Raw genomic sequence first — 13,648 nt, forward strand, 5'->3', positions numbered from 1 at the left:
GAATCGTGACAGGCCAGAGTCTACCCTCAAAGAGCAATGGAAAACCCCACTGCTATCCTCTCTTAAAAGTCATTTGAAACCTAGTAAATGTTTTCACAAGTCAGCACACATGATCTCATGCAAACATCTGCGAACCAATTGAAGCCTGCAAACAATTTATGTCTCAGATTGTCAGAGAACAGAAAAAAGATTTGTGAGTTCATCCACAGTGCATTAGCAATTGAAAACAGCCGATTAAGATGAGTATAAAAGCAATCAGCTTCCTTTATTTCTGGTTGGTTTTGGGGAGCAGCTTAGGTATTTTGATTGGGAAAGCTTGGGTATTTTCACTTTACATGGCATTGAACAAAGAGCAGGTGAATCTGTGCAAAGTCTGGTTTTATAGTGGAGGCCCAGATTTAAAGATGAACTACATGTACATGTACATGTACAACATCTACTAGAGTACATGAACAACATTCACCTGATAAGCTGAGATGTGCCTCGGATATCTTTTTTTCGAAGCCGAGGTACCTTTTTGAGGAGAGGAGCTTAGGACCTTGAGGAGATGATTGGCTGCTGGCAAAAACATGAACAGCTGCAATGGGAAACTTATACATGCATTGAGCAGGGAATAAAGGGTATAATCTTATTTGAATGTGGTATCGGTCCGTAAAAAGCTCATTTTCTTAATTCTTAAGTCATTTATGTACAATTGAAATATCTTCTGCCGCGGGTCAGAACCTGCCGACATGAGTTTCCAACCTCAGACATACAGGTACTGAATCAAGACTGTGACTAAAGGTACTGTAAATTAAGATATCATTTCATTTACTAAGGTCAAGGAACACAGTGTGACCATGACATTGTGAATTTTTACACCAAAGTATTATAGGCTAATGTCAATGTAAACCTACATACATTTCAACTCAAAACTACAAGCATTCTAAGCAAAAGCTCGACAATAAAGCAGAGGTGCAGTGTTTGGCATCAATATTCAGTAAAGCCATGCAAGTTGAGCATGTTTTAAAGAGATCAACGCTCAGAAGAAGGGTAAGCAGCGATTAGAGTGAAATGGCTCCTCAGAGTCTGATGCAATAGCAAAGTAGGCAAACACCAACCAATGAGAAAGGCATGCAGTCAAAATCAGTGAAAAGTGAATGGTTAAAATCTGTGCAAGAAGTAAGGGATGATTTGTGCACTAGTCTAGTGAAGTTACAACTCTATCATAGATCAGATGCAGGGCATACGGAGAATACATACAGGTGTGAAATACAAGCAGATCACATGAAGATCACATGAAGATCACATGCACATGCTGTGGTGTTGACATATATGACCACATGAAGACACTGCCCACATGAAGATAACCGATAGGAGTGACAGCTCATAACCCACATGAAGACCACATGATCCATGAAGACATGCTTATCACATCACGAATACATCTTGATCCCATGGAGATTAAATGCAAATCACATTGAGAATCCACAGATAACATGCTGTTTACAAGACAACAAGATTACACCAGCAGACGTCATTCCGTTACGAGCAGACAAGAGAAGAAAAGAAAGATGCTTTACAGAGATGTCAAAGAATAAATATGATTACCATTGAAATGGAAGAATTCCATGCAAGTAGCAATATCTACAAATCAGAGGCATTCATAGCTATAAACGTTGAAGCATTGCAAGTCTAAACTGGATTTAATGCCGAACTACTTCTTACTTATGTTAGTGTGCTAATTTCAACTGGCAGTTGTTCCAAAGCAATATGAATGAACAACTACTGATTCTAGCATACCAGTATTGAAAGATAATAGCCTATGATTTTGTTGATGATGACAAAGATAGTTTGGTCAAATGAAACCAGTTGTCAATTGTTTATCATTAGTGCGTTCGATTACTTGTCTAGGACATGTCCAAGTGTGGTAGTTTGCCGGAAGTCAGTAGTCGGACCTGGTCCATCATCGTTCGAAAAGTGGTGTAGGACATGTCTAGGGCATGCCCTTCTAACCCTCCTCGCTGATGGGGTTACTTGGGCAAGTGTCCCACAATGCATTGCAGCAACATGGCGTCGATGGCGAAGAAGCTGAAGGTTACGGGCGATAAATTCATCTTCGGAATCGAAACGTCACATGCGTTCGTTTAGTGACTCATAGTATGCATGTCTTGGGAGCCCCCAGATCGAGGTCGGACATGTCTAGGACAAGTAATCGAACGCACTACATGATGGCTAAGACTAGTTCCTAAGCATGCTAATAGATGTCATAACTCACTGGGTGGTGCATAAGTGCTCCTCCTTTGAGTCAAGTAGTTATCTGCTGGTTTCTCTGCCTTCTCGCATATCGTGTCGATGACAGCCTGCAGGATCTGACACTGGATACAGCGGATGCGAAGCACGGGCACAGAGTGCTCACCTGCAAAAGTCAAACATGTTTGATTCTATTACCCGTGTGGCCTCTCTGCCTCAGCCTCTCAAGACAGCTTATCAATATAGCAAATTTCAGCATGAAAATGTAAGTAAGTTCTGCCAGTCTTTAAGTGTTTCTTGAGAGCATCAAAATGTAGTGTTGACTTACCATAATTCTCCCTACAGCATCAAAATGTAGTGTTGACTTACCATAATTCTCCCTACAGCATCAAAATGTAGTGTTGACTTACCATAATTCTCCCTACAGCATCAAAATGTAGTGTTGACTTACCATAATTCTCCCTCTCTGTCCTCTCCAGGGTGCCCAGCATGACCATGATGTCCTCAAACATCTGGTAGTAACTCACGCCGTTCAAGCTGGAAAAGAAGACTAGCATCATTCAGATTTGGAAGAGAAGGGGCCGAAGCGTCTCTGTGTTTTTACTCTAAAAGGAAACTAGATCTCACATGGCATGGCAGAGTCACTCACCTGAACTCTCTGATAGCTATCATAGAGAAAATATGTTCCAAGTCACCAAAAACGATCTGTTGTGGGTCGTCTGAATTGGTGGGGATGGAGGTACTGAAATGAGATACATGATGGTTTAGATTAAGGCCTAAGACTTTTATAATGAATGAAACTCTGGAATGTATAACACTGTTTAGCAGTTTGCAAGATAACTTGCTTCAAGTCTCATCGGTTTTCTTTGGAATGTTCAGTGTAAGGTCATGTAAGGAAGGCTGGGCTTCTTATGCTATGATCTTGAAATGTGACGGTTATTCAGTAGCCTAACGCCTGATCACAAGTTAGCGGTCATCATGAAAGAGTCTAGCCATCCTTACCCCTTGTCCAGTAAATCAATGGCTACAATGGCATTGCAGAGAGCCTCGAGCAGGCCATTTTCCAACATCACAGGGGCGAGCGATGGGATGGACTCAAACATCTGAAACACAAACCATTAAGGATTTTACTCTAACGAATACACCATGGCTTTTCTGTGTGATAAATTCAGGCCCAAGACTGAGTTCTGTATCGGTTGAGTTGAGTTTCTTGCTGGTGTTTTATCCATTGCACATGAGAGAGAAGTCAACAAAATGTGTTATGACTGGGGACTAAGTGCCCGTCTTTAATCTCACGGCCTCCTTTTTCATAACTCAAGGGGCAGGCATATGAAATTTTTGAGGAAATTTACCAAAAAAAACTTTACCTGAGCAATTATGCAGAGCGTATTATGAGCCAGCATGTCATCATGGACTGTCTTGGGCAGCAGAGACAGCAGCAGAACCACTGCCTTCTGCTGTAGTTGGGACATCTTCCCAACCAGACTGGGGTCAATACTGAAAGAAAAGACAATGTCAAAGAAAGTCATAACTCTGCAAACACAACTGCAGCTATTCAATAGTCAGGAAACTATCCAATATATTGTAGTTCACGATCTTAGTAATCCCACGAATATTGCACTTTAGTCCAATTTTGAAGTAAATAGTACGGTGCAGATGCATAAAGAAGACATTCTTGCCACCACTTGCTAGTGGTCAGACATTTTGGCTTGGAAAGAGATTCATGCGACACTTCACAAAGCATTGGTATGGTGAAATGTTTCATAATTTGCTTAACCCTAATTTGCCTAAGATTGCATGTGCATCATAGACTACTCACTCTTCTTCCAATCCATGTTGTTGGCCGAACAGAATTAATAGACACGCCTCCGTGAGAGGACGAGAGGCTAAATGCTGATGTAACTGACTGGCTAGGAGGTGGAACCCGTTTATGTTTAGGAACCCAGACGTGATGCTGTTTGTCGAGCAGTGGAAGATGGCATCAAGCAGCTGAAACATACATCATTTTTTCTCTCAAACTTTTGTCAATGATAGAATTAGTAGGTGAAATCATCAGACACAATCTACAAATATGATTTTATTGGAAGCTCTAATTCAAAGCAGGTTTCAGACGTCAACTCACCCTGACAACTGCCGCCCTAATTTCACTTGAGCCATGATGAGCAAGGACGATGAGCACTTCTGGTTTGATGATGTTGCCTAGAACTTGTTTCTGCATCGCATCTGGCAGGTTGATCACAACATCTCGAAGCAAATTCAACAAACCTGAAATCAAAGCAAACACTGGATTCAAAACAAGGGCCAAAACAATTTCTCGAAAATGAGGAATGAGGAATGAGTAATTGTTGCATGCCACAACAGTTGGGCACGAACCGGTGACTGGACCTTTTGCGAGGGTTGAGGATTGAGGCACTTACGTCACACTTGGACACAATCTCCTGCAAGCTGGAGCACAGGCACCAGGTACCAGGAATCTTCATTTTACTCCCGATTCAAATGATATTATAAGCCAAATGACTTTCCCAAACCAAGGTCAGTAGTCACAGGCACTTAGCAGGAAACCTTGCCCTCGTCTCCAGTGGCACCACACTAGGACTCCCAATCAAGAGACTTACCAGTGCTGACCTGGACCAATCCCCTCTCCATCTCCTCCACATTGTCTTCTATTGGCTGCGACGTCTGCAGACTCACACGTACACTCTTCATGGTCGTTGGATCAACATACATTTCCCAGTCATCAGACTTAGTCGGGCTAACAGGGGAATCTTTCCATGAAATCTCCGCCTTATTAACAACAGTATTCGGCACTGGAATACCATCAGTAGGGGTTGAGATGTCATCTTTTTTTAATGAACCAAAATGTGACTCATGCCATTTAAGTGGAGACATCTGTGGATATTCGTCATTTTGTAAGATGCGTTGTTTTGTTTTCATCGCAAGCCCAGATCTCGGTCCGTCTGCCAGTGATGTGCTTGAACTCGTGTGTGATACACTGCCCTGTGAAACTGTGCTGAGACTTCCATCTTCGTCACTGTTCCCAAACACTGGTATCTCCTTCACGTTTTTGACAGACTTATCCGTATATGAGTCCAAGGCATCAAACAACGTCACATCCTCACTTGCTGACTTCCGTACCGGCTGTTGCGGACTTACCACTGAAATGTTTGGAACACTTTCTGAACTTGCGGTCTGGCCATCCTCCGATGAGCTCAACCTGAAATGGTCCTCCTTCAGTCGTAGAGCAGGATCTGAATCTGTACTAGACAACACAAGATAGGGGTCTGAAGTGCGCTGTTCATGGGGAAGCTTTGTAATGTTGGTTTCCGGGAGTGCTGTTGATCGTTTCTTGGCATCATCTGATGATACAGCATCGCCCGTCATCTTCCCAAACATCGGGAATGTTCTGTTCCGCTTTTTCATCAAGTTCGGGCTAGTTGGAGCACTGCGACTCTTGTTTTCTGTAATAAAGATGAGGCATGATGCAGTGAAGAATGCTAAAATAAACAGCCCACAAACATTTCCGTGCTTACAGTAACTAACATGCTCTGAAGATCCTCCATGATGTCCACTCGAAAACTTCAGCATGGTTTGTTTTGTTGTTTTCGCCAAAGACGTGGGCTATTAGATGAGAAAAGGCCTTAATCCAGAAAGAGGTACCTATCAATGCCAAACCTTACCTTCAGGGATTGTGAGCACACTCCTGTGCTTCAGGAACTTGTCCTTGCGCTTCATAGGTGTACTAGTCACCGGAAGGGAGGACGTGAAGTCGTGAACTTTCTGTATGTACTTGTCAGTGGCTGTCTCCGCTGATAAAAAGAGCAGGACCAAAATCAGTTAGAAGACATTGAGCAATGTCAATATCTTTATCTTCTACAGTGCCTTCTTGGTTCAGAACCGATGTGACCTGTTGGGCTAGAGATTTTTGGCTATGGAGGAGGAATCTGTTTTGCGCTAATCATGAATCTCTCTTTGATGGGGTCGTTGCTTGCCCTGCAATCAGCCTCCTTTGCAAGGAATTGGCTTTAGTTGCTATCCCCAGGACATTAGATACAAAGTTAAGGGATAGGCCAAAAGTCAAAGCCATCTGTCCGTGTCAAGCATTGTTTGACCGAAACCTAAACCACTTGACTATGTCACCCCTAGAACGTGTAAGCACAAAGGCTGATTATGATTACTCACCCCATTTCGTATTGAAATAAAACGTATCTGTTGTATGGATGACATAAGTGCTGGCAGCAGGATGCACCAGGAGAAGGAAGTCGCACAGCGTTACAAGGTGGTTCATCTCTGGTGGAGAGTCAAGCATGCTCTGGATGAGGTGTACGATGCAGTCACAGATCGGTATAGGAAGTGATGGGTATGCCTCTTGTATTCTCTCCTGCAAGATCATAGAGAATGTTAGTTTCTGACATATCCATCAGGTGACTTGATGCAACCAACTACTACGGAAGGGGTCGAGTAGTTGAAAATACTTACTTGACAAATCAGGAGTAATCTGTCAATCAGATTGATTGATTGCATCTGTCGCAGATTAAAGCTTTGATTGGGGTGGTCCTCATGGATGAGCATCTCGAGTACTTCCAGCCCCTGCTGCCAGATGGCGGTGTCAACATTTTCCCAGATCTTCCAAGCGAGGAAGACGTGGATGATAATCTGGGTGTCCTGTATCACAGCATCACTTTCGGATATCATGTCATAGCTGTCGGTGGTCTCGCTGTAGGTGAGGGTCGGTCCGCTGATACATGCATCAAGCAGCACCTACACAATTAAGAAATACAATGGTTAAGCTTTATGTTCAAGCACTTGACTGTTAACATCATGAAAGTAGATATCTTGGTCCTGTCCTACTGATGTCCAAGTGTCTTTTCCAAGTTCTTGATAGACCAAGATGATATAAACAACGGGGCTGTGAGCAAACATGAGACTTTAGCTTCATAAAGGGAACAACTGAGCTGACCTTTTTCCAGGTGGTATGATTCTAACGTTTGATACATGCCATTGTTCGTACTCTGACAGATTAACCTGTCATTAAGGTAGAGTTCAATTCTCATCCAATGTCCCCATTTCTGTCCACTACGTACCTGTAATGTCTGGAATCCGAAACGACATCTTGAGGTTGACAGGACTTTCTTGAGCAAGGCATACCCATTGATGTCCTGGAACTCCTTGGCATAGTTCTGGTTATACTGAATGAGACTGAACAGTACTTTCAAAGCTTTGGCTTGGTAACCTTCATCCTCAAACTTCTCGACAATCTAAAAAAACAAAATTTTACCTGTTTACTCAAATCTTCATTTGTTGTTTGCTTGGTTTGTTGCTTAACTGCAACTTTCAGAACAAGGAGATTTGACACGAAGTACTCATCTACAAAGGAATCTTGATACCGGCACCGCATAGGATATTTTGACAACGTACCCGAGCATATAAGAAGAGGAAGACACCAATGCCTCCTATCTCATCAATAGCACCATTTAACCCCTTATGCATCTGAGGAATGATGTTTGCCGTCGTTCCAACACTCATGACCTCAGGCTGTTGATGGAGCAGCAGATTAGTTGTTGGAGGCCTGGAGACTTTTAGGATCTGTGTGACCTGTATCCTTGCTGCTTCTCTCAGGAGCGGCTTCGATTCTATATCTTTGTACAGGTTGAATGTGCCATGGTAGCTGGGCGTGTAGGTCAGGACAAGGCTCTCCTAGAAAGAACAAAAGAAATGGAAGAGAGTAAGTCAGTGTTATAGAGGAAAATGCTATTTGTCAAAAAGCTCCTGTAATGGAGTAATGGAGTGCAATGTTGGAGTCTTTCACCCCGTCGATGTGTACCAGAATGAATGGTACAGTCATTGTCAAGTTCAGCATTGAGGGATTAGGTTTTTGCCTAATGTCACAATGTCAGTCCTGAGTTGCTCACTATTGGACAACAGGCCCAACTCTCTTGAACCTGGACTTACATTCGTATTGGTACAGAGTATAGGTGACACCAACAGGTGGGGAGGCAAGGGGCTCTCCTGTAATCCTGTAGGTTAACACCTGGTCTATAGTCCCTTCTGAGATTCAAAGACGTATGACTGCGGGGAGGTGTTAATGTGTGTGAACTTACCCTAAGGTTCTGTAGGTTGACACTCTGGCTCCCAGTCAGCATCTCATAGACCAGGTCTGTCTGGAGTAGCTCCTTTGTTATGAAGTACTTGTAGACCGGACTCTGGACAGCGCTGTCACACAGGCCGATGCTGGTGCAGTCTGGTCCCAGGGTGTAGATGTGGAAGACAGCCTCTTTGGTCAGAGAACATCCTGTAAGGTGGAAAATAAATGATTGAACGGGATTTAGCCCACCCGAAGAGGAGTACTGTCTCGTGTCTTGGATGCCTCTTCCATGAGCAAGGACAGGCTGTCCAGGCTGAAGTCAAAGTTTTATTCGTTTTTGTAACATAGTGCATTGTTCTTGCTTGAAATACACATCACAATGTCTATGACTACACCATGGTAAGACATTACTCATTCAACTTTTAGCTTATATCATTTCATCTTGCCAGAGTTATTTCAATATCTAAAGTAGAACTAAATGCCTATACCTTCTCAGAGAATGTCCAAGAATAGCTCAGTCCTCAAATGGCTATATCTGAGCCAATTTTCTCACCTTTGAATATCATGACGTTTCCAAGCTGCCAACCGGGTGAGTTTTGCATGACGACCTCTGACTTCGGCAGGCGGTGACCCATCAGGACGGACAGGCTGGTGGGGGAAATCACCATGGTGGGGTATTCCAGGATGACAGTGCGCTGTTGATAGCCATTTAGGGTTAGGTTCACCTACAAAGCAGAAAGATAGGAAATGGTGAAGTCGATTGGCATTGCTTCAAGACCAAACAGGATTCTTTTTCATTTTGGTTACCATGGAAATGAAATAAAGTCTATTGTATGTATTTCTATGACGTAGCTGCTCTATTTAAAAACATTGATTGTGGGATGGCCTACATAATGATAGATATTTGAAATTCAAAAAAAAAAATCGAATTGAAAGGAAACGATTCGGCGATTCATACCCCAATTGACATTGATAGCGCTCGAGTCATAAACATATATGGTATTGGTAAACAAGGATTGTTGCTGCGAAATCGATATAACCAAGAACGGAAAGTTAATTTATGAAGACGGACCTGCATGCAGTTGGTCACATTTGGAACCTGCCTTAATTCAACAACCTGTGCAGTGGACAAAGATTTCAAAGGTACAGTAAGACTTTCATGGTAACTTACACTTTCTCTCTTTCTTGATATTTGGCCTAAGGGGAGTTCAAGAAGAAGCAATACAAATACTTAACTAACCTGGTAAATAGGCCTGTAGATTTCCGTGCAAAAGAATATTCAAATTGTGGTTTCATCTTTATTTCAGAAAGACTTAAATCCACCTTAGTCAAATGCAGATGGTTCTCAGCTAGAAACAGCAGTGAAACGCATTACCCAGGAGTGACTGCAGAAGAGTCTTCCCTTCCATGATGCATACAGTGACCTTGCTCATTATTGTCAAATCTTACTGGAAACGAGGATTCTGTTATCTTGGATATGAACCTGACGATGGAAGGATTTTCAGGCCAGTTTTATTTAAACAAGGATTACCAGCAGATGATGCAATGTGCCCTGTACCAGACAACTTGGAAGTAGGATTGTGGTATGAATTCGAACTAGCAGAACATTTCTCAATTTACGAGTTATCGATGGCCGAAACAATGCCCCACTCCAATGATGATATAATTGTCACGCCTCACATTAAGAGAGCACCACAGTATTTTGGTCATACCCAACAGCGTTTTACAATATTTGAAGCTCTTCAATCACTTTCAAAAGACGAAATAGAGGATATTTTCCATTATAACAGATACGTCACTGCGGGGACAAACTGCCCTTCCGTTGGTGTCCTTCAATGCAAAAGAAGTGAACTTAGTTTCAACACATCATCGGATCAGAAACAAAGGATTCTCATATCAGGCGATTCACATGATTATAATCTCCCTTTCACTGCAGACAATAGATATGAGATGATTGAGTATACGAGGTCAACTAACAGGCCAGATGAGACTGTGTTGGTAGTGTTAAGCACTAGCAGACCATTCAGTCCGTGGTGTGAAATTTCAGGAACAAATAAATTTGATCCACCACGCTGTTACATTCTGGTTGTGGGATTAGTCACAAAACATTCGCTAGAGCCCTCTGGACTGTCGCCACAACAGGACAGTTATTACAATGTCCAAGACAGTAACGACAGTCTGAGACATCATTCCACTCTGGACAGTGGTTACAACCAACACATCAGAGACAGTCTCACACACCATTCCACTCTGGACAGTGGTTACCACCAACACATCAGAGACAGTCTCACACACCATTCCACTCTGGACTCTGCTACAACCAATGCTGCAGAGACAGCACCATGCACCATTCCAGCCGGGACAGATGTTACAACGGACACAGCAGAGATTCTCAGACACATTTCCACTCAGGACGGTACTTACAACCAACACAGTGGAGAGAGTACCGGAGATCATTCCAATCTGCTTTGCTGTTGCATCCCTCGTACAGCTACATGTGTCATTTTGTAAACAGATTGTGTTTCTAAAATAGCAAATCTCATCATGGAAATGGGGTGGAGTTCGCCTTAACCAGGGTTCAGGAAAACACAACATTGACGGGTTTTTGCAAACCTGACTATGAGACATTCCACACAAAAACCATGTGGTTGATGTACAATTAGCAAATGTCATATGACCTAGTTAAATATCTAGACCAATCGGGGAATCTTATAGACAAAAGTCATGTGGCAACGAGTTTTTACTGAGACAAACTCTGACAGGTGTGCACAAAAATGCAAGTCAAAAAAAGATTGTATTACTCCATGGCCAAGCAGGGATGCCTGTCACTAATGTGTCTATTGAAGGACACCTCTCCACTCTCTAAAAAAGATAGGTCTGCATCTGCGGACTCCAGTCAATGACAAAAAGTAGGCTTAAGTATAGTTAGTAGTCTGATATTGAGTCCTTGATCACAACCATGACCACAGGTAGAGATTCTGATGCATCAGTTTTATCATTGATTATGCATCAGTCGGCTTGCTGGAGCATATGTATTTGCCACTTGGAAGTAATTCCCTGCCTTTAAAATATCATATTATAATAATGAGATAACCAAGTATTGATTCGATGAATAAGCCTTCACTCAGGCGCAGGAACATAATAACAATGGGGACGAGGATAAATGGGAAGTCTAATGTAGGTATTTCCAATGGATTATCATATTCAAAATTTGGTATCTTGGTGTTGCAATACCAACATAGACCTTACCAGTTTGGTGATGAGTATTTGATATGTATTTATTAGGGATAATGTATATACCAGTCTCAATAATCTATATGAAATCTATAACCCGACAGCTGTATTATTTTTAGACCAGATAGAGAGTACCTCTTGTGCTCTGTCACATGAAAATATACGATAATAAATAAACTTATATATTGATTTTATGCCACAAAAGCTCTACTTTGTGACCTAGTTGATTGATATATTGAAAGAGAAATGATTCGCGGATTCGTTTCCAAAGTTGACATTGATCTTTGTATGGTCATACAAACCAGGAAACTCAAGTTGACAGGACGAATATCAAGACGAAGCTCCACAAAGGCTGACTAAATTTTGACCATCCAATCAGATCGCAGTTCTCTGGACCAAAGATTAAAGGTATAACATTACATTTTGAATGAGTGCATATAATCCTGTGGCTGTGCTACAAATCTACCATTTTAATGTCATGAGTGAATTCGTAAACGATGAAGTCAGTTAGTCTCGTTTTCCTGTCCTCTGACACACCCCTAACCACCTAGCCCATAACATTTCAAATATGTACTCTTTCTAGGCTAGAGAGAACAGGATCCAAAAAAGCAACAACCATGACTGACTGAGTGCAATTCACTCCCCTTTTTCAGAATCATTTACAACCACCTTTGCCTAAATCAGAGCCACTGGACTAGAAACTGGGGCTGGAACTGCAGTGATCCACATGACGACCTGAGGGGAAGAAAACGAACCACAATTTCCAACAAAAATGGACAGTCTTACCCTGCTCATTATAGCCAAAGCTAACTGGAAAGGAGCATTCTGTTACCTTGGATATGAACCAATCACTAAAAGGATCCTTAGACCAGTTATATTCAAACGTGGATTACCTCAAGAAGATGCGATATGTCCAGTGCCTAGGAATCCACCACTTGAAGTAGGGATGTGGTGCCAATTTGAACTTGAACTTCCCTCACTTATGGGTGAGGCATATAAAGCAACATTACCGCCTCATCGATTCGATGATGTAATCGTAAAGCCTATTTTTAAGAACTTGCACCACCAGTCAAATCTATTTGGGACGCAACAAAGTTATAGCTGCAACGAACTGCCACCACCAATATATGACATTCTACAGCCAATTTCAAAAATCAAAATTGAGGATATTTTTGATCCTTCATATGTCTTCAATAACAAATATGTCAACGTGGGGACAATCTGCCCTTCTGTTGGTGTCCTCCAATGCAAAAGAAGTCAACTAAGGATACTCGTAGAGCCAAATAATAAACTGAGGATTGTGATAAGTTGTCCTAAGTCTGGAATCCATACAATATATAAATTCCCTTTCACAGCCGAAAATAAAATGGAGGTGGCACACTTCATAAACTCAATGAACAGTTTGGATGAGACAGTGTTAATACTTTTCAGTACAGCAAGACCATTGAGTGGTTATCCACCAGAAAAAATCTTCAATCCTCCGCGTTGTTACATGCTGGTTGTGGGGTTAGTCAGAAAATATTTGTTTAAATCATTCCACTCTGCAGAGCCAGGGTTATTGCATTCCACCTCCCACTTAAAGCCATTCCACTCTGGACAGTTATTGCAGCCAGTACAGCATGGACAGACGCAACCACAATTCCACTCAGGACAGTTATCACATCCCATAAGTCGGGGACATTACCAACCTCCATTCCACTCTGGACAGTTATTGCAGCCAGAACAACATGGACAGACGCAACCACAATTCCACTCAGGACAGTTATCACATCCTATAAGTCCGAGACATTGCCAACCTCCATTCCACTCTGGACAGTTATTGCAGCCAGTACAGCATGGACAGACGCAACCACAATTCCACTCAGGACAGTTATCACATCCCATAAGTCGGAGACATTGCCAACCCCCATTCCACTCTGGACAGTTATTGCAGCCAGTACAACATGGGCAGAAGCAACCACAATTCCACTCAGGACAGTTATCACATCCCATAAGTCGGAGACATTGCCAACCTCCATTCCACTCTGGACAGTTATTGCAGCCAGTACAGCATGGACAGCACCCAACACCATTTCACTTCACACAGCTATCACAGCCTGT

General features: G+C 42.4%; 1 protein-coding gene across 4 annotated transcripts in view; it reads right to left on the bottom strand.

Annotated features, from left to right (window-relative positions):
* LOC135484461 (lysosomal-trafficking regulator-like) overlaps window positions 1-13,648 on the bottom strand; it is a 39,510-nt gene that overhangs the window by 11,138 nt on the left and 14,724 nt on the right. For 3 of the 4 annotated variants that reach the window (XM_064765962.1, XM_064765964.1, XM_064765960.1), the window contains 15 exons: window positions 8,868-9,039; window positions 8,331-8,521; window positions 7,648-7,926; window positions 7,314-7,487; window positions 6,709-6,990; window positions 6,412-6,610; window positions 5,910-6,038; window positions 4,848-5,690; window positions 4,355-4,497; window positions 4,052-4,221; window positions 3,600-3,729; window positions 3,235-3,335; window positions 2,882-2,974; window positions 2,684-2,769; window positions 2,258-2,398 (listed from right to left, as the gene is read on the bottom strand). In XM_064765962.1, coding sequence (XP_064622032.1) covers window positions 2,258-2,398; window positions 2,684-2,769; window positions 2,882-2,974; window positions 3,235-3,335; window positions 3,600-3,729; window positions 4,052-4,221; window positions 4,355-4,497; window positions 4,848-5,690; window positions 5,910-6,038; window positions 6,412-6,610; window positions 6,709-6,990; window positions 7,314-7,487; window positions 7,648-7,926; window positions 8,331-8,521; window positions 8,868-9,039 — 3,133 coding nt within the window. Of the gene's footprint in view, window positions 1-1,590; window positions 1,627-2,257; window positions 2,399-2,683; window positions 2,770-2,881; window positions 2,975-3,234; window positions 3,336-3,599; window positions 3,730-4,051; window positions 4,222-4,354; window positions 4,498-4,847; window positions 5,691-5,909; window positions 6,039-6,411; window positions 6,611-6,708; window positions 6,991-7,313; window positions 7,488-7,647; window positions 7,927-8,330; window positions 8,522-8,867; window positions 9,040-13,648 lie in introns of all 4 variants that reach the window. The other variant, XM_064765963.1, reaches the window with a different exon arrangement.

The sequence above is a fragment of the Lineus longissimus genome, chromosome 3 (genome assembly GCF_910592395.1).
Source record: "Lineus longissimus chromosome 3, tnLinLong1.2, whole genome shotgun sequence".
Lineage (NCBI taxonomy): Eukaryota > Metazoa > Nemertea > Pilidiophora > Heteronemertea > Lineidae > Lineus > Lineus longissimus.